General features: G+C 40.0%; 1 protein-coding gene across 3 annotated transcripts in view; it reads right to left on the reverse strand.

Annotated features, from left to right (window-relative positions):
• Positions 1-22345, reverse strand: part of ATF7IP2 (activating transcription factor 7 interacting protein 2) — a 79821-nt gene that overhangs the window by 11886 nt on the left and 45590 nt on the right. For 2 of the 3 annotated variants that reach the window (XM_050966423.1, XM_050966424.1), the window contains exons 4-9: positions 19085-19219; positions 18670-18753; positions 15538-15707; positions 2842-2904; positions 1340-1410; positions 650-714 (exon numbers count right to left, since the gene is read on the reverse strand). In XM_050966423.1, the coding sequence (XP_050822380.1) occupies positions 650-714; positions 1340-1410; positions 2842-2904; positions 15538-15707; positions 18670-18753; positions 19085-19219 (588 nt within the window). The remainder of the gene's footprint in view (positions 1-649; positions 715-1339; positions 1411-2841; positions 2905-15537; positions 15708-18669; positions 18754-19084; positions 19220-22345) is intronic. The other variant, XM_050966425.1, reaches the window with a different exon arrangement.

Here is a 22345-nt window from a genome sequence, read left to right on the forward strand (position 1 = left end):
TTTCTGTCTGAGTATGAAGATGGCCTAAAAAAGTTCTTATTTTTTCCACATTAGAAATATGAATAATGTCAAGCCTCGTCTTCCCTGATTTTGCTTAGAGATCTCACAGTATGCTTATGGTGAGCTCTCACTTGAGGGATGGCGGAGCTGAATTTTTAAAAAGTTATCCTTTACCCAAACTATTATTCACTGAAGCTGAGTAGGTGTTTACAAAAAACCAAAAAGTTTTGGAACAGAGAAAAAATCCCTTCTCCCTTTCATATGCTGAATTTCTCTGTCTCTTGTGATCTCATCATTTCACCAGTTCTTCAGGCATTAAAGTCTGCCAGGGTAGACAAGAACTACAGAGAAGTAGAAGGCAGCACAAACTCAATATTGTTTTCACTGTAGTTCACCTTTAAAATGTGAAAATGAGGTAACAGCAATGTGCACAACAGTCCCTCCTTCTACAAGGTGCCAAAGAGGAACCAGAACGTGCTGTATCTGAACAGAATGGTAAATGACCTGAAGTATCAAGCATCACCACCACAACATTTGAAAAACAAAACAAAAACAAAAAACAGGCTTTGTTTCATTATCTTACATACAAACGATTAAATTTAACTTTAAGTTTTAGCAGATAAGCATGAGAAAAAAACTCTTAACCTACCTTGTTTTTGGACTGAGCTTTAGTGGAAATTTCTGCTTGTGTAGAAACTAATTTTTTTTGAATATCTGAAACAATTTTCACAAAAGATTAAAACAATTCAACTTTCAGTTAATACACCTGGTTGATGCAGGATTCAAGAATGTCCATGTAATAAGTGGAATACCAGAAAATTACCAAATAGACTTGTTGGCATACATGCAGCAATCAGCCGTAAGTGAATGACACAGGGATTCACTGAGAATGTCCGATATTACCCTCTCTACCTCAATGCAATAGTCTGGCAATCAAGTCAGATAGCCAAGATCTCTTCTAGAGGGGCCCCTGAAGTCCAAAGACACCTCTGTAAAACTAGGGAGAAGCCTCTACAGCTGCGTATTTAGGAATGCTCACAAACAGTGGGCCAGCACAGATGCTAAACTCTCTTTCGACTCGATAGTGCCTCAAAAAGCGCTAATTGTTAGTGAGAAAAATTTTCAAGAATGGTTAGCGAGATAGGTAAAGCAAATGGAAGTTTTAATCATAACTGATGGGTTGCTCTTACTCTTCTTAAACAGCAACCAAGGAAATTTGTATTTTGATATAAATTATAAAGAGAAAAAGCATTACTTGTAGGCTACTATGGTAGTTAAATTATATTCATCAAATCTCTTTTGATTAGGATGTATACATGCCAAGGTTAGTTTTGGATACCTGAATTGTTTGCAGTTGTTACTGTTGTTGAATTCCTGCTTTCCACAGAAATCAGTATAACTTCATCAGAGCTGACAAATAAAACAAAAAATTTATTCACCAAAATCAAAACGTTAGAGATGCATGAAAACGGGCCCCCCTCTCCTCAAATGTAAGCTAACAAGAACTAGCTACAGCACATTTAAAAGCCAAGAATCTCAGATGGTTGATTTAACAAGAAATCAATTGTATTTTACTGAACAAAATAAAACAAATGCATTTTATAGCACCATGACTAGCTGTAAACTCCAAAATAATAGAATATGAGTCATTCAAATAAAGAGTTCTCCAAATACCATGACTCAGTATCTGATTAGGCAGACGCTTTTTAAAATCCCTTCAGCTTTGCATTACAATGTACTGATTTGACCATTACTATATCTCCATCACATAACAGCAGAAGGCAAAATACTTCAGAAGTGTTCATGTTCTAAGATAACATTTTCAAAAAACAACCCTGGTTATTTCATCTTAGAAAAACTAAGACTGGGAAGTCTATTGATTTCTTTATGGCAACAATTACCCTAAACGAACGCACAACAGAATAAATGTGCACGTACACAGAGGTGTGGGTATCTGAAATTTGCTTATCAATTAGAATTTTCTATGTACACTTTGAACCTTTAACCCTCAAACCCCCACATTAAAAACAAACAAAAAAAAAAAAACCCGAACACCTTATTATCCCAAGGTCCTGACCTATGACATATATCAAATATCCACTGTCCAAATCCCTTATCTCAAATCCCAGAGTCCTTTGAATCCCCATTCTAGAATTCTCTTTGCTGTTTTAGACAGGGATGAAAATGCTGTAATACGTTATTTATATCAATTTTTCATTTTGCCATAAAGCTGAAGTAGGAAAACAAAGCTAAATATAAGCATCATTTATATATTCATATTTAAAATTTCATGAGTCGCACATTTCCGTGTGTTTTAGTAATCCTCCAGGAATTCATCAACCTAAAAAAAAGTCACATTTGTCTGAAAATGTTAGAACAAAAAGTATTTAAGATTACTATAACTGAAGGAATATGGAGAAAAACATTTGTTTTTAAAGGGTTCACAAATAATACAATCAGGTTTACTGCTTTCCTTATATAGTCAATTAGTTCCCTGTGTTCTTTGTGTTAATCTTTTATGTGGCACCAGAGGAAAGATAAAGAGTTTTAAAAATAAAAATAGGATTGTAAAAGCACAAAGATCAATATGGGAACTCAGGAACACGTATAGTACCTAAAATTACTATTCATGGTTTTTTCAAATGTATTACGTTTCATGTTGACAGTGTTGCCTGAACACTGGACACCAACAATATCATAAGTAGGTTTACGAAATTCATATTAAGATTGATATTCACTATGAAACATTTCTTATATTACTATCTGGATGCAGATTATCTATTTAATATTAAAAACAGTAAACAAAATATTACAAGAATATATTAATTCAATTTCACTTACCTGGTATTTTCACCTCCTGTGACTGGATCAATACAGAACCACCTCTGGGTCTTCCCCTCCTGCCTGGGAAAGGCATGATGACTGACCACCAAATCAATCAATCTGCAGCATGCTAAAGCCCTCTAAATTCTCTTTTGGAGATCAGTGGTTTGTTCTCCCCCCCCACCCCCCCCCCAAAAGTAAAGATAGTCACATTTTTTTCCTTTTCTCCTTAAATTATACAAACTTCCCTCCAGGAATCAAAATCCATTGGGGAGGGCAAGGGGGTTTCTGTGCTGTACTGACCCAGTCATAGAAAGCAAATTAGCACGTAAGTGGAATTAAGGTTTGCAGTTTATAACCCCATTTATTATAGCACAAGCTTTGTGATCTGAAAAGCAATACTCCAGCTAGCACCCTGAGTGAGAAAGAAAAGAAAGACTAAGTAGTGAAGAACGAGGAAGCCTCAGGAATGTGGGAGGAGAACTCCATTTCCCGTTCACTCCCTTTGAAAGATGTCTAAGTACTGCTCCAATTACTTTGCAATTAAACGCTGCCTCAGCTGAGAATTATGCATTCAGATGGTGACACTTTCTAAAAGGAACCGAGAGAACACCACGATTCCTTTGCAAAATCATCCAGTGATTCTTCCCCTCTGTGCCTAGAAGACAGAACTGTTCTAGTGTAATGGCATGATTTTATATAGCAAGAGACACTGTAGGCCCTGATGCAGGATTTCATTTGCCAGAGATAAAATTTTGAAACATTTTAGATTGTTCAAACATGATGAAAAGGAGACTACTTTCCTGATGTTAACATCTCTAATTAACATGGTGCTTACAATTATGGCGGAAGCCACCAATCCATCTACAGTAGGGCTCCCAACTTTGGTAACAGTAAGAGTTGAACAGGTGATAGCAACGACGGCATATTTTTAAAATGGCTACCAATGGAGACAGGTCCAAAAGTTAATGGTCTAGAGGGCCAATGATAACCTGCTAGGAATATGAAGGGGAGAAAAATAATAATAATAATAAAATAATAATAATAATAATAAAAAAAAGACTGCCCTAAGAATTGTAGTGGGGATGCTCTCACTGTTTCCACCAATCTATGGAAGGCATTAAAGACTCATGTTTGTTCCACCATTAAAGGCTACAAGAGTCAGATATCAACAACTTTCTCGTGGAAGACATAGAAGGTAATTAAAATCTTAATTTAACACTTCTCTAAATCCCTGGTAGAAAGCTAGCAGAAACAGTCTGACTGCACTTAGCTTGAGGGAGTTTATAAATAGTCCTTCTCTTCAGAATGCAGCCCCAACACTTACAGGCTGTACGCGCAGCGCCCATCCACCCATTCAAACTTACACCAACTATTCAAATATTATAAAGCTGAAAGTTACCACTATGATCATCTACTCAGACCTCCTGTATAACACAGGATATAGGACTTCCCTGCATTAATTCCTATTTGAACTAGAGCATATCTTGATTTGAAAATTGCCATTGATGCAGACTCCACCACAACCCTTGGTAAATTTTTCCAATCTGTTAATTACCTTTACTGTTAAAAATCTGCATCTTATTTCCAATCTGAATTTGTTAAGCTTCAACTTGCAACCACTACATTATGTTATAACATTGTCTGGTAGATAGCAGAGCCCATCATCAAATTTTTGTTCCCTGTGTACACTTTTAAGCTTCAAGTCACCCCTTAATGTTCTCGCTGACAACAAACAGATTGTGCTATGTACATTTTTCACTATAAGGCACGTTTTCCAATTTTTTTATCATTCTCGTGGCTCTTCTCTAATTTATCAACATCTTTCCTGAATCGATGACACCAGAGCTGAAAAAATATTCCACCAGCAGCTGCACCAGTATCAAATACAGAGGCAATATAATCTCTGTACTCCTGCTTGAGATTCTCAGTTCATACATCTAAAGATCACATTAGCCCTTTTAGCCACTGCATTGTAGTGGGAGCACACGTTCAGCTGATTATCCACCATGACCCAATTTATCATTGTGTGTCCCCTGGATTATAAAAGCTGCCAACATAAAACTACTCTATCCCCAAAAAGGGAAGTTAGAGGTTGTTGATTACTCTGCATTATAGAGATACATTAGGTGGGGAAAAAGAGTTTACTGTAGAAGTTTTTAGCATATAGCCCAAATTTCCTAAAGCTTTGCGCAAACTGTGATAAATGGAACAATAGAAAACAATTAGCAGTTAAATCTTATACTGCTTGGAGAGTGAAAATCTATTTAAGAGCATGACACATTTTCATAACCTATTTTTATGGCTGCTTAAAGGTATTTTTAACTGCATGTCTAGTTGGACAAATGTCACTGGGTATAAAAAGCTATGAAATTGTAACCAAAACCAAAAAAAGGAGTATAAAGGGAAATATGCACCTGTGAGAGAGTCTAGGAGATGCTGACATTATTCTCCAACTGCATAATCCAAGTGTGTTTCAAACTGCAAAGGGCAAAATGAAACGATTGATTGAGAAGTATTATGCCGTTAAACACAAACTATTATCTTTGTTAAGTTTGCCAAAATATAATGACATTGTTTAAGTATGTCAAGGTGAAAAATTTGGGTATATTAGTTTATGATTTACTCTAACCTGCTGACCACAAAATAGATATTTGATGGTGACTAGAGAGTGCTAGGTGAATGGCTAACCTCAACTGCAGAAAGAAGTGTGTGTGTGTGTTTGTATTTTATATATAAAAAACATGAAACGATGACCAATTCAGAACTGTGCAAGCTACAGGCCTGGACTGGTAAGTGTATTAATCCGTTTCTGCTGGTTAATCTTACGCACCTAATCTTTGATTAACAAAAACTGATTGATCTTGGCTAGTTCATGTGTCACTGATTAATAATCTGAACTGAACCCATTCTTACAAAGTTATTCGGTAAGCGGCAACTTTGAAGCAATCTTTGTATTGCTTCAGAGGGCTAAGAAGCTGACTACATTTCCAGGGTAAAGTATGTACAAGAATTAATTGTATGTTATGGTAACTTCATTATTCAAGTTCTGACTGATTATGTTAATACAATAATATAATCAGTTGTTGATTCTGTTCATATTACTGGAAATTTGTTAACCAAATTCCAGTCATGATTTTGATTTGATAACTGTTGTTTAAACCTTAGTTAAGATTTGTAATAGCTTTAGTTAGAAGTTTGCCTTTCGTAATGTCTTAAAATCCATAAAAATCATAAAGCCATTTTTTTCTTTCAGAAAATAGCAATAAGGGTCACAATATCTTCAATCTGAGGCTGAAGGTCATTTGGTTAAATATCTCAAAGCCCCTTGGCTCTGTTCCTAAATTAATACTGTTATCCTCACACCTAATTTTAGGAGATAAACCAGTTGTCTGATCACTTTGTGGCAGCCAGCTTCAAGTCTGCGGACGTGCAAACTCTTTCTATGTTTATTTGGACCAACAGATGACCCCCCTCCAAAAGTATTTTCTTGGCTTTCCAGTCCTAAAAACAAAGACAACCCTTTTTTATCCAAATTATTTGGTATAATCTCAAACCAAGCCAATATGACATCTGTTATTCCCAGTCCTCATGATAACTCTTCTTGCTGAGTCAGGTGAAGGCACTATAATGAGACAGACTTTGTCCTTCTCTGAGAGCCCAAGGGTTGCAAGAAAGTTAAAGAGGACATGAACAAGGCTTAGCCCTCATACAGGGGTTTCCTAGGAAGGGCTTTGTGGAGTACCACAAATAAGCCACTAAATGCTGTAGAAGTATAATTATGAGAAGACTCACAGGGAGCTTCTCTCTGGCTTTAGCAATCTTCAGAAATCAATCCACATCCTACTTGTCCACGTTTTCATGAAGTACTGGCTTCAGGAAGCAAAAGATAGGATATTCAGGAGAATCTGCCCCAGTGTCCAAACACTTCTGTCCTCTTATGCCTGAGCTATTTCCAGTCATGTGCCACAGTGTTTCAAACTGCAGCACTATGGCGTAAGACATGCAGCAAGAGCAAAGAAGGCTCACAGTACACAGAATGTGTCCTCTGTACTGGAAACACAGCACTCTGTAATACAGGTGACTAGATAGCAAGTATGAAACATTGTTGACTACATATGACAAAAGCCCTTAACATCAGGACATCTGGACTCCCTACTCTGTTATGCAAACAGTGGAGGTTTTCTTTAATTTTTATAGTCTCCAAATTCATGCTGCTTGAAGAGACAAAGCAGCAAATATATGAGGCCAAATGTCTTCCAATTCCATGAGAGGCAGGAATCAACCTGGGAGCTCAAAGGGGGCAAGTGTAATATAAGTTGGCCATTAAGGCTGCCTGCTTGCTTGAGAGAGAAGGTAAAATGTGCTATGGCAGATACAGTCACAGTAATATTTAAATTTTTAAGATATGAGAATCCCAAAAGCTAGTGGGCAAAAGTCAAAATGTCTGCCTACAAAACTATCCACACAATGTAAATACAATATCTGTGTATGCATTTTCAGAAGCTTAACCAAAGTTTTTTAAAATTACATATTCAACTACTGAAGAGTAGGTGCATATGTTATACACATTCTACAACATAGACATTCAAAATAAATTGTAATAAGGTGCCATATATTAAAAATACCTGCCCAGAGCAGCAATTTACATTTAAAATTGTCATTTTCACAAGCAAAAAAGGTTAGAAACAAGTTAATATAGTAGTTTAGGTTCTTACTGAACTAACAGAACCTTATAGAAAGATTCACGACTAACAGAACATTTATAATCCCCCCGGCATCATAGCTAGAGATTGCTGAATTTGAGAATAATTTGATTATTTCAGGACCTTCAACTCCAACTCCTTCACCATTATTTCCTGGCTTATACAGCTGGGCAAACATTATATGAATAGATATTAATTTTGTGAATTTCAGAAAAAAAAATTTCAAGTGTTTTTATTATTCTCCCAGCTCTAATTATAAAGATATGAACTGCTACATTAGCTTATTAGTTGTTCCTTCACTATGTATATCATACATGAATTTCACACAGCAGATATGCCACCAAACACTCTGATAACTACACAGGTGTAGTTAGATATGAACATCAAGCAGCAGACCAGTAAAGAACAAAATTGTTGTTGTCAAGGTCTTTTCCCCACTTTGAACTTTAGCATCCAAAAAGTGGGGACCAGCATGACCACTTTTAAGCTTAATTACCAGCTTAAATTTGGTACGCTTCCTAGAACTTTAGAATAAACAGATTAATAAAACACATGCACCTTTACATATACTACTAATTATGTAAACTACAAGAGTTTTCACATTTTAAGGACAATTTTTAACCAGTTAATTCGGGGAAACTTTCACGGGAGAGTGCATCAGCTACTTTGTTAGAAGCTCCTGAAATGTGTTGAATTTCAAAATCAGAATCTTGGAGAGCTAAACTCCATCGAAGCAGTTTTTTGTTGTTTCCCTTGGCAGTATGAAGCCACTTTAGCGCAGCACGGTCGGTTTGTTGTTGGAACCGCCGTCCCCAAACGTATGGTCGTAGCTTTTCCAGGGCATACACAATAGCGTAGCATTTTTTTTCACTGATTGACCAGTGGCTTTCCCTCTTAGACAGTTTCCTGCTGAGAAAACGACAGGATGGAAGTTTTGATCCGGTCCTTTCTGCATTAAAACTGCCTCCACATCACGCTTAGATGCATCTGTGGTTATTAGGAATGGTTTGTTAAAGTCTGGGGCCTTTAGCACAGGGTCAGACAAGAGTGTCGCCTTAAGCTGGGTAAAGGCCTTCTGACACTCATCAGTTCACTTAATTGCATTTGGCTGGGTCTTTTTGGTCAGGTCTGTTAGTGGGGCAGCGATTTGGCTGTAGTGTGGTACAAATTGCCTGTAATACCGGGCCCAAGCCTAAGGAGGATTGGACCTGTTTCTTGGGCTTTGGGACAGGATACTTTTGTATAGCATCCACCTTGGCCTGTAGGGCGTTTGTTGTTCCTTGACCCACCTGGTGTCCCAGGTAAGTCACTCTGTTTTGGCCTATTTGACACTTTTTAGCCTTAACAGTTAGTTCTGCCTGCCTGATGCGCTCAAAGACTTTTTCCAGGTGTTCTAGGTGTTCGGCCCATGAATCAGAAAAAATGGCCACATCATCGAGGTAGGCAACTGCATATTTTCCCAATCCTGCTAGGATACCATCTACAAGTCTTTTGAAGGTGGTGGGTGCATTTTGCAGCCCGAAAGGAAGCACATTAAATTCATATACCCCTGCATAGGTGATGAAGGCTGACCTTTCTTTGGCAGGTTCATCTAGCGGTACTTGCCAGTACCCCTTGGTTAAGTCTATTGTAGAGATGAACTGGGCACGTCCCAATTTTTCCAATAGCTCATCGGTGCGTGGCATTGGATAGTTGTTGGGACGAGTTACCACATTTAGCTTACGGTAGTCCACGCAAAAGCGTATGTCTCCATCTGGTTTGGGTACCAGAACCACTGGAGATGCCCATGCACTGGTAGAGGAGCGGATTATACCCATCTGTAGCATGCTTTGGATCTCCAGTTCAATAGCAGCTTGGGCATGAGGAGACACCCGGTAGGGTGGGGTTCTAATTGGGTGAGCTTTACCTGTGTCAATAGAGTGGTATGCCCGTTCAGTCCGTCTGGGATGGCTGAGAACAATGGGGTGAAGCTAGTGCACAGCTTCTTAATCTGTTGCCGCTGCAGACGTTCCAAGGTTGTGGAGAGGGTCACCTCTTCCATGCCACCGTTACTCGTGGCCATACACAAGTTCAAATGGTGAAAACCCTAAACTGAGATGTGGTACAGCCCTGTAGGCAAAAAGCAACTCCTGCAACACTAGGTCCCAATCATTGGAGTGTTCATTTACGAATTTATGTATCATGGCCCCCAAAGTTCCATTAAACCTCTCCACCAGGCTGTTGGTTTGATGGCGGTAAGGGGTGGCAACCAAGTGATTCACCCCATGAGCTTCCCACAGATCTTTCATGGTCCCTGCCAGGAAATTAGTTCCTGAATCTGTGAGGATGTTGGAGGGCCAATCTACCCTATGTCGGAGGGCCAATCTACCCTGGCAAAAATGTCTATTAAGGCCTGGTACACAGTTTTAGCCCTGGTGTTGCTTAGAGCTACTGCTTCCGGCCATCGGGTAGCAAAGTCCACGAAAGTCAGTATGTACTGCTTTCATCTGAGGGTCTTTTTTGGGAAAGGACCTAGAATATCCACAGCTACTCACTGAAATGGGACCTCAATTATGGGGAGTGGCTAGAGAGGGGCTTTGACCTGGTCTTGGGGCTTTCCCACTCTTTGGCGCACCTCACAAGACATGACATAATTAGCAATGTCCTTGCTCATCCCCTCCCAGTGGAAGGACTTCCCCAACCTGTCTTTGGTTCTGTTCACCCCAGCACGGCCACTGGGATGATCATGGGCTAAGCTTAAGAGCTTTCCCCAGTACTTAGTTGGAACTACCAACTGTTTCTTAGGATGCCAGTCTTCCTAGTGTCCACCAGAAGGTCTCCTTGTATAAAAGTCCTTGTTCTACAACAAACCGGGATCGGTTAGAAGAGCTGAGAGGTGGTGGAGTGCTCCGTGCCGCCGCCCAAGCTTTCTGAAGGCTGTCATCTGCTTCCTGCTCAGTCTGGAACTGTTCCCTTGAGGCTGGAGACACCAGTGCCTCCTTAGACTGTGGGACTTGGGCTTGGTCCCTCTGGAAGCGATGTAGGTGATGGGGTTGTTTTCGTTGATGGTGAACCGCCTGCGCACTATGCGATATTTCAGGCTCTGGCTGAGCCTCGTGGGTAGGGTTGTCTGCCACTTCTGCCAGTTCAGGCCTGCTGGCGCCCTCTGGCATTGGGATTGGAGATGGGCTTGCAAGCGCTGGCATCAGTGCTGGCAACGGTTCTGGTGCTAGTTGCTTTTCCAGTTCCGGTTTTGGGACTGGATGCACTATGGCTGTTGCCTCGTTGGCAGGGGATCCAGGTCCACCACCTCTGTCTGGGTCTTTGGTAACACAGACGGGGCCCTTGTGGACGACTCAGGAACAAGGATGGGTCTGGAAGCTTGCCTGGCTTGGCTGCGTGTAACCATTCCCACCCTCTTGGCCCGCTTCACCTGGTTGGCCAAGTCTTCCCCCAGTAGCATGGGGATGGGATAATTGTCATAGACTGCAAAAGTCCACATTCCTGACCAGCCTTTGTACTGGACAGGCAGTTCAGCTGTAGGCAAGTCTACAGATTTTGACATGAATGGATAAATTGTCACTTGGGCCTCTGGGTTGATGAATTTGGGATCCACTAAGGATTGGTGGATAGCTGACACTTGTGCCCCCATGTCTCTCCATGCGATAACCTTCTTTCCGCCCACTCTCAAGGTTTCCCTTCGCTCTGAGGGTATCTGAAAGGTATCTAGGCCTGGGGATCTTTGGTGTGATGAACTGCACTCGGTTGGGGTTCTTGGGACAGTTGGCCTTTATATGTCCCAGTTCATTACATTTAAAGCATCGCCCAGCTGACTGGTCACTGGGCCGAGGTAGGTTGCTGGAGACTGGTGAGGTGGGACAATAGGGTGTCTGGGGCTTTCCTTGGGTTGTAGGTGGGGTCTTGGGTTGCCCTTGGTGATAAAGGTTTATTTTCTGTTTGCTCCCTGTGATATTCGCTCCCCTTGCTAGTAGCTTTTTTCTTTTCTGCCACTTCCACTCATCTGGCTCCAATCTCCCCCGCCTCGGTTACAGTTTTGGGTTTCCCATCTAGGATGTACCCTTCTATTTCCTCAGGAACACCCTCTAAGAACTGCTCCATTTGCATTAGGAAGGACAGCTCTGGCAGAGAGTTAGCATTTGCTCCTGATATCCAGGCATCCCAATTCTTCCCAATGTGGTAGGCGTGTCGGGTAAATGACACATCTGGTTTCCAGTTTAGGGCTCTGAACCGCCGACGGGCATGCTCAGGTGTTAGCCTCATTCTGATTCTGGCCTTGGTTTGAAAAAGTTTATAATCATTCATGTTTTCTCTAGGCATTTCAGCCGCCACCTCTGCTAAGGGTCCACTGAGCTGTGGCCTCAGCTCTATCATGTACTGGTCTGCAGAGATGCTGTATCCAAGGCAGGCCCTTTCAAAATTTTCTAAGAAGGCTTCAGTATCATCACCTGCCTTGTAGGTGGGGAATTTCCTGGGATGGGAAACAGTACCTGGAGAAGGGTTGTTAGGGTTGGCTGGCACCTCCTGCTTAGCCTTTGCTAAGTCCAGTTCATGCTTTCTCTCTCTTCCCCTCTCTTCCATCTCTTTCTTTTACCTCTAGCTCTTATTGTTTCCTCTCTCTCTCTCTCTCCCGTGGTCAGCTTCTTTGGCTTTTTCTTCTCTTTTGTGGGTCGCTTTTTCCCTGGCTATTTCTGCATTAATTAGTTCCATCCGTCTCTTATGTTCGTTGTCTCTCTCTGTTGCTTCTAGCCTTGCCAGTTTCTGTTTAACGGCTTCCTTGGAACTCATTGTTCCTGCTTTCTTGTGCTGGCCGCATCCCTCTGCAGCTTACTGACTGCTTGGTTAACAGAGATTTGCTTGGTTAACAGAGATTTTCTAACTAGCTATGCCCAAGAGGTAGAAAGAAAGAAAACAATTCACTTGTAAGTGCCTTTTGCTGGCTGTCTGCTGGCTCACAGCTTGAGCCTCCTCTTACAAAGACCCTTGTTAAAAAACTTAACACCTCTGCCCTCAGGCTGCTTTCCAAGCAGCTAGAAAGGAGAGAAAAAAAAATCCTACTGGCTTTTGGTTCCTAAAAATCCCACCTCTACCACCATGTCAAGGTCTTTTCCCCACTTTGAACTTTAGCGTCCAAAAAGTGGGGACCTGCATGATCACTTTTAAGCTTAATTACCAGCTTAAATTTAGTACGCTGCCACCAGCCAAAAATATAGTGTTTGGCACACTTCCTGTTCCCCCAAAACCTTCCCTGGGGAACCCAAGACCCAAACCCCTTGGATCTGAACAAAAGGAGAAATTAGCCTCCCCCTCCTCTTTTTCCCCCCCAGACTTTCCCCTCCCTGGGTTACCCTGAGAGGCTGGATCTTAAAACAAAGAGGAATTAACCATTCCCTTCCTTTTTCCCCCACCAATCCCTGGTGAGTTCAGACCCAATTCCCTTGGGTCTTAAAACAAGGAAAAAAATCAATCAGGTTCTTAAAAAAGGAAAGCTTTTAATTAAAGAAAGAAAAAAGGTAAAAATTATCTCTGTAAAATCAGGATGGAAAATGTTTACAGGGTTTTCAGATTCATATAGCCTAGAGGGACCTCTCCCCTCTTAGCCTGAGATTCAAAGTTATAGCAAACAGAGGTAAAAATCCTTCCAGCAAAAGACACATTTACAAGTTAAGAAAAACAAACATAAGACTAATCCACCTTTCCTGGCTATTACTTACTATTTTGAAACATGAGAGACTGATTCAGAAAGATTGGAGAAAACCTGGGTGTACGTCTGGTCCCTCTTAGCCCCAAGAGCGAACAAGGAACAAAACAAACAGCACAAACAAAGACTTCCCTCCACCAAGATTTGAAAGTATCTTGTCCCTCCACTGGTCCTCTGGTCAGGTGTCAGCCACGTTCACTGAGCTTCTTAACCCTTTACAGGTAAAAGAGACATTAACCCTTAACCATCTCTTTATGACAGTTGTGCATAGAAAATTAAAGTTTTGGATGTAGCATATATCTGCCTATGTCCAATGCACATACATTAATTGCCATATATTAAAGACACCAATGTACTCAAATTATAGCAGAGATCGCAAAAGAAGAAAAAATTCCTGACAGATGCAAAGACTGTCTAGAACTACAAGCAGAGACAAACTCAAATGTCAAATGTAAGATATTTTAAGATTTTCAACTGGAACGTCACATCTATGTTTCAAGTTCTCCAGTTCAAAATGTCTGGTTAATTCTGTTTGTACCCAATACATAGTGAAAATGTAGCCAGTTAACTATTGCTCCCCGCCGGAAGAAGAGGGCCCACTGACTCATTTTCCCATGCAAAGGGCTTTCCTAGTTACTGGAACCTAAAGTTTTATAAGGCAGATTTTTGGATCAGCGGACACAAGAAAAACAAGACAAAAGATTAATCTACCCTTCCTAAAGCTATAAGCCACTGTTCTGCAGTAATGCATCACAACCAGGAGGTGCAGGGCCACTTGGTGATGGGGGAAGGGATGCAGAGCTATACAGGGACAGCGGAGTGACTGGTTGGGGGCACAGAGACACATGGGGATGAGGAGTCTGAGTGAGGGTGGAGGGACACATGTGGACAGGGGATGTAAGGGGATATGGGTGTGCAGAAACACATGGGGATGGGGCAGATGTGCCTGAATGAATGGGAGAGGCTAGGGATCAGCCAGGGTCTGCATGGGGGAAGCTTCCTAACACTCTCTCCCTGCCATGCCCCCCTCCCCCTCCCCCGCAGAAAACCTGTTCCATACTTTTTCCACCCATACACAACAACCCTCCAAGTTCACACCCAGGCTCCTTTCCAGCAATTTACTTCCCTCTCCCTCAGCTCCATTACCCCTAACTCCCTCAAGCCTTTGCACTGCTTCTGAGGAGTGCGGGAAATAAGGTTCTGTACTGTAGTGTAAATGAATTACTCAGAGTTCTGTATTATGTCTAGTAAGGAATCTATTTGTCAAAAAACATTTCCTGAATCTTTTTTTTTTTTTTTTTTTTGTTATCTGTATTGTTAAGACATACTTGCTGACAGGTATTTTGAAATAAATGACCAAAAATAACTGAAACTTGTGTGATTATACTGTGTTATTTTGACAAATAAAATATGCAGAATTTTAAAATGTGTGCAGAATTTTTAATATTTTTTGGTACTGAATTCCCCCAAGAGTATCCTTTTTGCATATAAGCAGGATCTTCACTATCTTGTTTTTCTTGGAAAAACTTTATGGACTGGAGACCTAGTCATTTGCCAACATGGAAATTAAGTGTAGCGTGTGTCTTCGATGGAAGGAGGATCGAGGCCTTGATAAGAAAACCACAGGAATCTATACTATTGACATCCATTAAACTAAATCTACTCAGAATTTAGAGTCTTCAGTGAGAGAATGAGTCAAATATGTGAGATTGCCTTGACAAATTTAAGAATAGTAGAGCGCTTACTAGAAAAAAAACAAAACAACCAAATATAACCTTTACCTTAAATTAGTAGTTAAAGCAGAACCCTCAAAGCTCTCATCTAATCTTTCTTTAAAATCTAAGGGCAGTACTATTGGTCTTCAATTGGAGAGTGAGTAGTGAATCCGCTCTACACCAGAGATTTAAAACAAGAAACACTTATTCGGTTGATTTCATATTCTGCCTGCCATCATTCTGCAGAGTTTAGGAGTATACAAATGCACATACTATCTATAACCAACACTACAGAAAAAAACCGCAAAAGACAGGCAAGCAGGATTGATCCCTAAGAAAATAAAAGTTGCTGTACCTCTCAAACTCATTCGTTATGGATATATGGACTGAAGGCACAGCAATAATAAGGACACAGACAATAATTCAGTTTAATCTATATATGGATGACCCAATTACTAAGCCAATCTAGCACCTTTAGGAAAGGTAAATTTTGAGGGAAAAAAGTAGATTCTTTTCAAGTAAATGCTTTAAAACTATACATATTATGTGGGTTCTCTCTATTGAATTTTTTTGTGTGGTCATTATAGACACCTACCTCACATTCTCTTCTGCAACACATTCAGAAGTGGAACCAGTTTGTCTATGGGATGATGATAAATGTTTAACTGAAGAAATTGATTGTCCATTTATGTTATCAGGAAGCGGTGGAACAGATTTGGTTCGATTAAGTATTGCATTTTGCGAGTTTGCACCTGGAAGATTTGTCTGAGAAAAAGAAAAGTCACAAGTCATGGCAAAGTCTGTTTGTGTCCACAACCAGTGCGGAGTTAGTCAGATGTCGTGGATTTCATGCACACCTTGTTTTCAGAGCAACAGATGTCATTTTTTGCCCCTGGCTGATTTGTGCCTTTTTAACCTCCCCCTCCTCTCCATAATTTACATTATATATGTCATTGTTAAACCAGGGCCTATCTTTACAATAACAAGAGATAAACATTTACAGATTCACTAGACACACAAATAGCTATTCAATGGTGCAAGATACACTGAAATTAAAATTAAATAATAAATTAAACATGACTGCCAAATATCTAAACCACACAAAACCTACCAATCCCTTCTTATTCTGTGAGAAATAGTTAGTGCCACTATCTCCAATTTTGAGCTTGTATGAATCTCAAACTGCTCTTGTAGACCAAACACTGAAGGCATGCAGAGAGAGACACAAAAAATAGAATTACAACCTTCTTCCTGAACACTTCCTGCTCCCTGCCATGGGGACTGAGTGATAACTGTCATCTTATTGTTGGATGATGTCACCTTTCATCACTCTCCAGACCCTGCCACTGTGTGTGGTAGTAGGTCACACAAGCAAAACACTCATTTCTTTCCCCAACCTGAACATTCTGTTGTCTTCAGAGCAAAAACAAACATATTCTGGGTCTAAATTCTATTACACACATTGGTTCCTTTAGTTAACTGGAGAAAAAAAAATCTAGGTCAAATGTAGTAGGGATATAAGTATGGAGTAGCAGCAGACAATTCATCTATCAGGAGAATATAAGAAGTCAGGTTTTCAGTATCCATTACTACCAGTTTTGCTATTTTCCTGCTAGACTCTCTTGTTGTGTAGTTACTTGTTTCTTACACCCACTGAATGTTGTCAGTACAAAAACACTACTTCACTGTTCATGCACTTTTCCAATTAACATTATGTTATTTGCATATCCGGGCTTATGCTATGTTTGAATAGCTGACCTCAGAAAGGTCTAGCATCTAATAATAATTTGGTTTGAAAAAGTTATCTGCTGTAATCTTCAGTAATCACTCATAAGCACCTTACTTGTAAATTATGATTTCCCTCTCTGCCTGAAGAATGTAAAAAATGCCAGACTGTCACGTGGTGCAACTCACCACTGCGGTGCCTCCTCAGTGACACTTCCCTCTGGCATGCTACACTCTATGCTCCCCTGCTTCTGGGGGGACCTGCAGTTTACTGTCTAGTCACTTCCTTCAGTGGCAAACTGCAGTCCACGGTCTAGCCACTTCCCATGTGGCTCCAGCACCCTCTTTGCCCTTGCATCAGGGCCTGAGTCTGCAGATCCTTGCAGCCTGCCAAAAGCTGCCTTTAGCTTCCTGCCTGTAGCACTGCTCTGTCCAGGGTGCTTGCTGCCCTCTGCCTGCATGAAAGCCAATCCTCCTCCCTTCTCAAGCTCCAGGGAGTGACTGAAACTGCTCTGTTCTGCAGTCCTCCTTATATGGGCCAGCCCAGCCCTGATTGGCTGTTCTTATGAGCCCGTCTGTGATGCGCGGCTGCTTTTAACCCCTTTTCTGCCAGTGTGGGACAAATGTCCCATCACACAGACATAAAACCAATTTTACAACACACTGGAATATTTACAATAAGGGTGAGTTCTTATATTCAATGTATAAACAATTCTTACTTAAAATTAGACTTTTGCATGTGGAAGAAAAGTTGACTTGGACCCAGAGTTGGTTTCAGAAACCAGACCTTTTCCTTTTAAACAAGGACATTTTCCCTAAAAATTAATGTGATTTCCTAAAAGATGTATTATACAGACAATCAATATAAAGCAAAGGAAAAAAAAAGTGATATTTGCTATTCCCTTCTTCCCAAAGTTTAGCAAAAATCTTCAGCATGACACGAACTATTTAGCTAAGTGTTAAGATTTTACCACTAAGGAAGTTTTATTTGTATATAATATTTAATCTGAGTTACATTTTTCTAGAATACCATTGTGTAACAAAACAGTTTCTGAAACTTTTTCAGAAAAACACAACCGAGAAGCAGAGTAAGTTTATTTCTACAATGAGACCTTTAAACCATGATTTTTAACATTTGTCATTGCATAAAGTATATAAATTTAGATAAAAAGCCACTTGTTTTATAAAAGAAAAAATAACTATGGCTCAGGTACATTTGACTAGTCCTACAATCTTTACTCAGATCCTTGAGGCAAATCTTCATCTGTTTTAAACTGTCATAGCCCCACTTAAATCAATGAAGCAATGACAATTTATACTAGCTGAAGAGCTTGCACCCTTAACTTTAAAAGCCTGCTGAAGGATCTCAAGCCACTCCTGAAAACAAATCTGAATTAGCATCCCAAGCAGGTTTACACAAAGCTTGGCACTAGTCTAAATCATGCCACAATCTTCAATTTTATGTCAGGAGACGTTCACGAGGAAGCAATAAGCCCCATACCTGATATTTTCTTAGGCTATCATTGTGGCAGTATCATATCCAGATCTCCAAGTGAAATGCTTGGGTTTTATTAACTATACTATTGAGAGTTTAAAGTACTCAATCATCTATGGAAAGGGATGTCAGCTGATACCTCAGAGGCTGCTCCTCCTGTCAGAATGGAGGCTGCTTACCTATGACCTCTGAGACGATAAAAAAGAAAAAAGTAATTGTATTTTATTCTACTGAAAAATAAAACTTCTCAATGTAACAACTCAGTTGCAAGTAAATAAAATTCTTTTAACATTTTTTGAGTCCCAGTACCAGGTGTCTGTAGGAGTTTAGGTTTTTCTCCGAGTTGCTATTGTGTAACATAACACCAGTACAATACAATCTCCTCCAAATCTATTTCATTATGTTTTCATATTGCACATGGTGTTTAAACTGTTTGTAACTGCCCATGAGCTCACGACTAATTGCTAATAGAATCTCTACATTGAAGTATTTCGTATTGTACTATACCTTACTAGTGACCATTTTCGATAATATTTTCTTCTGAAATGCTATCACAGTATTAATACGTCTCTCAAGCTTTGACACCTTCTTCTACAAAGAAAGAAAAAAGAGCATCACTTTAAGTGTTAACCTGAAATAGTACACACATTAACATATTTCGTACTGTGCACATGTGATAAACAGTAGCAAAACACCCCCAAACCGCAACTGAGATTTGTGTGCCATAAAATTAAAAGGTAACAAAACATACAGCCTTCAATTCACACTTTTTCTATGAACTGTATGACGTGTAATCTTCATTCTAGTGCAAGCAATTCCAATGCAAGTTATGCATACAATGTAGGTGCAATTCTGAAAACTTAAGACCTTCAGCAACAAATAAATTCACACCTTTAGAATATGCACAATGAAAAAAACTTACTAGAAATGTAATAGCTATTTCTTCATGTTTTTTTCGACATTGTGTTTGATCAACTCTTCCATTTAAACTTTCCAGTTTATGGTTAAAGACGTCATTGTTTAAAATATCCACACGCTTTTGAATCAAGTGTTTGACCTATAATGGAAAAAAAAAAGAAGCTACATTTCAAATCTAGAAATCATTCATTGTTGAGATAATGAAAATATACAATTTTTTTTTTATTTTAACAAAGTTTTATTTTTAAAAATGTTTATAAATTAAACTGATCCATCAATGTTCTGTGAATTATAAAATGTAATTTGTAAAAAATGTAGTATTTTGTACTTTGGCATTTTCCCTCCCTCCTAGCCAGGGCCGGCTCTAGCTCTTTCGCTGCCCCAAGCATGCGCTTGGCGTACTGGTGCCTGGAGCCGGCCCTGCTTCTAGCTCACCCAGTCTAGTGCAAGGACAATCATGACTTCTGAATCCTGAGATACGGTTTATACAAAATTAATGATTCTCAATGTGGTAATGGTAACCTATTGTAAATATTTCTCTAGTTCAGAGCTAGCCATGGTTATAGCTGAATCTTCCATGGATCTAGAACAGTTCTCAAAATTTATTTTTCTTGTAGGTGCAACAGACCATCATATTTGGGTCATAAAAGGATTTCGCCCCCTTCTATGGGTTGAGGATCAAAAGTGCTGAGCGGCTGCTTCTGCTGTTGAGTAAAGAGAATTGATAATGCTCAGTGAGTGAAGCTTGTATTCCTGGGAAACAAGCCTTTCTCCCCACAACTGCACATTTTACATTATACTGTATTAGCTTAGAGAAGGTCAGGTTTACACTAAAGAGGTTTGCTGGTATAGCTATTCTGGTAAACCTTCGTAGTGTAGAAGAGGGTTATAACAGCAAAAAAATGCCTTTGCTGATACAATTTACAGCTTTCACTAACAAAATCTGTTATACTGGCAAAACAAATTTTATGCCAGTATAACTGCATACACACTAGTGTGTTGCTGGTATAGAAATGTCATTAAAAAAAAAATTACACTGACATGATTATAGTGACAAAAAGTTTCTAACGTAGACTTGGCATGAGTATATTACTTGAATAAAGTTTGCGCAGACTAAGTCACTATATTTATGATGAGAAATTAAACATTTGTTTTACTTGCTATTACCAAATTGTAAATTCATTATTAACAACCTAAATACATGCAGTAGTCACAACAGATAACTGACAATACAGCAGAAAGAAAGAAAGAAAATAGGGTTAAAGCTGAGAGCCTGCATCAGTAAGGCAGGGATAAAAAAAACCCCTAAACTTCATAAAAATGTAAGAAAGCAATGAAGCTTGTCTGCTAAACTGTTACTTACAAGCCTGTGCTGATACTAAGTTGTAAAATTAGTATCAGCACCGGCTTGTAAGGAACAGATTTTTGCCAGACAACCCAGAATCACTCTTTTTCTTTAAGATCAGTACAGAATCACTTTTGCTTTTCTTGCAGTCCTTCAATTCCTCCCTCCCTTTTCAAATGATTCTATTGTAATTGGTTTGGAAAGTTCCCTTAACATTCTAGGATGAACTTCTTACTGTAAATGCTGATATTCTTAGCAGATCTTTATCAAACAGCCGTTTTAGGCCCAGAATCAGAGAAGCTTAACTTGAAGTCAATGGAACTGCTTTACTGAATTAGAGCTTTAATATCCTAACTTAATTGTCCAAACTCGAAATTATCTTTATATGACTGCAAAAAGATGATGGAATTCCATTTCTCAGTCATTAATTTTATCTCCCGTTTATTAAGAGGTCTACTTATTCCTTTAGCATTTATTTGTTCCTTGAAATGATTCTAATACAGTAACTCCTCACTTAAAGTCACCCCAGTTAATGTTGTTTTGTTACATTGATGATCAATTAGGGAACATGCTTGTTTAAAGTTGTGCAATGCTCCCTTCTAACATCATTTGGCAGCCGCCTGCTTTGTCCACTGCTTGCAAGAAGAGCATCCTGTTGCAGCTAGCTGGTGGGGGCTTGGAACGAGGGTGGACTGGCAGCCCCCCTATCAGCTCCCCGCTCCCCAAGTTCCCTGTGCAGTATGCCCAGCAGGCTAGCAATTGAAGCTATCCCTCCCCCCCACCTGCCATGTGCTGCTCCTGCCCTCTGCCTTGGAGCTGCTCCCTGAGCCTCCTGCTGGCTGGGGGATGGGCAGGGAGGAAGAGGCGCTAATGTCAGGGTGCTCCCCTCCCCCTTGCTCCTACACCCCGCTTACCCCTTCTTCTCCATATACAGCAGGGTGGGGACACTGACGGAGAGAGATAGAGAGAGCCTGGGGCAGCAGCTGCTGGTCTCAATTTCCTGACCACTTAAAAAGACAATGCATTTAAGAGTGGGTCAGCTTACTTAAAAGGCCAGTGTGCATTTCTCTCTCGCTCTCTCTCCCTCATACAAAAAGTGTGTGTCTGTCTCTATCTGCTATGCTATCTCCCCTCCACTCCATTCCTCCTATCTTGTAGAGTGAGAGGCTACATTGACAATGTGTTAACCCTTGAGGGCTCAGCCACATGCTAGTTCATCATTTAGCACAGGAGTTCTCAAACTGGGGGTTGGGACCCCTCTGAGGGTCATGAGGTAATTACATGGGAGGTTGCGACCTATCATCCTATAATGGTGTTAAATATATAAAAAAAAATTTAATTGGGAGGGGGTGGAGGGGGGTGTCGCACACAGAGGCTTGCTATGTGAAATGGGTCACTAGTACAAAAGTTTGAGAACCACTGATTTAGCAGCAAGGCATTCCCTAGGAAATATCCCACACTCTAACTTCACCACCTCAACCAAGCTTCATAATCACTATAGCTGTGAACAGAATTAAATTGCTTAAAATGTATACTGTGTGTATATCTAGATAATATATAGTTTTTTGTCTGGTGAAAAAAATTTCCCTGGAACCTAACCCCTCCATTTACATTAATTCTTATGGGGAAATTGGATTCGCTTAACATCGTTTCGCTTAAAGTCGCATTTTTCAGGAATATAACTACAACGTTAAGTGGATAGTATTAACTTATTCTGCACTTTTGCTGCTGTGACCCAAGGACCTCTTGGTGCCAACTGGCAGGGGGCACACGATTTTCATGGTATCTGTAGGGTCAGATATATGAATAGCTGTTCACCAAAGGGTGGCATGTGATGTTTCTACTAAAAGCCAATAGCCCATTAGTCATTATAATCTTTCCAAAATGTATGTACATGTAATATTTAAGAAGTTATATATC

This window comes from Gopherus flavomarginatus, chromosome 9 (assembly GCF_025201925.1).
Source record: "Gopherus flavomarginatus isolate rGopFla2 chromosome 9, rGopFla2.mat.asm, whole genome shotgun sequence".
In the NCBI taxonomy this organism is placed as follows: Eukaryota; Metazoa; Chordata; order Testudines; family Testudinidae; genus Gopherus; species Gopherus flavomarginatus.